General features: G+C 50.2%; 1 protein-coding gene across 1 annotated transcript; it reads right to left on the reverse strand.

Moving 5' to 3' along the window:
• ASCL3 (achaete-scute family bHLH transcription factor 3) lies at window positions 1-546 on the reverse strand. Its single transcript, XM_061203634.1, has one exon. The coding sequence runs from the start codon at window positions 544-546 to the stop codon at window positions 1-3; it is 546 nt and encodes a 181-aa protein (XP_061059617.1).

A 546-nucleotide genomic window follows, 5' to 3' on the forward strand; every position in this document is an offset into this window, starting at 1 on the left:
TCAAATGATTCTAAAAATGGGGTCAGTGTGGCGGCTGGTGGTTGCCATTATGGAGGAAACTTTCCTGGGGTTATTCTTGGCCTCAGCCTCATCAGGGTACAGAAGGGACTGCAGGTAATTAATGTACTTGATCGCGGCTCTGAGGGTTTCCACTTTGCTGAGTCGTTTCTCCAAGTACTCCTCTGGCAGATGATGTCGGAGCTGGGCATAGCCTTCATTGACACATTTCACCCGCTGCCTTTCCCGCTCATTCCTTTTCTGGATAAAGGCTGGCCTGTAGGAGTATTCACACCTTCTGTAATTTGGATAAGGCATTGGGAAGGAGAAGGCGCAGGGTTCCCCATAATCTTCCATGATCAGAGAGTCACTGGAAAAAGGCAGCAATGGCAGGTCTTCAGAGTAAGGAGATGGCACCGGGCCCTCAGGGTACAGGTGGAACATGATCATGGGGTCCAGATAGATGGACCTGGTCAGTGGCAAGTGGGTGGAATCAGTGAAGACAGGCAGTTTGTCTGGCAGATTGGAGTAGCTTCTGTTGTCCATCAT

Source organism: Eubalaena glacialis, chromosome 10 (assembly GCF_028564815.1).
Source record: "Eubalaena glacialis isolate mEubGla1 chromosome 10, mEubGla1.1.hap2.+ XY, whole genome shotgun sequence".
Lineage (NCBI taxonomy): Eukaryota > Metazoa > Chordata > Mammalia > Artiodactyla > Balaenidae > Eubalaena > Eubalaena glacialis.

Bases quoted from the DNA above. Each gene is read 5' to 3' on its own strand.
- ASCL3 (XM_061203634.1), bottom strand. From the start codon at position 546: ATGATGGACAACAGAAGCTACTCCAATCTGCCAGACAAACTGCCTGTC.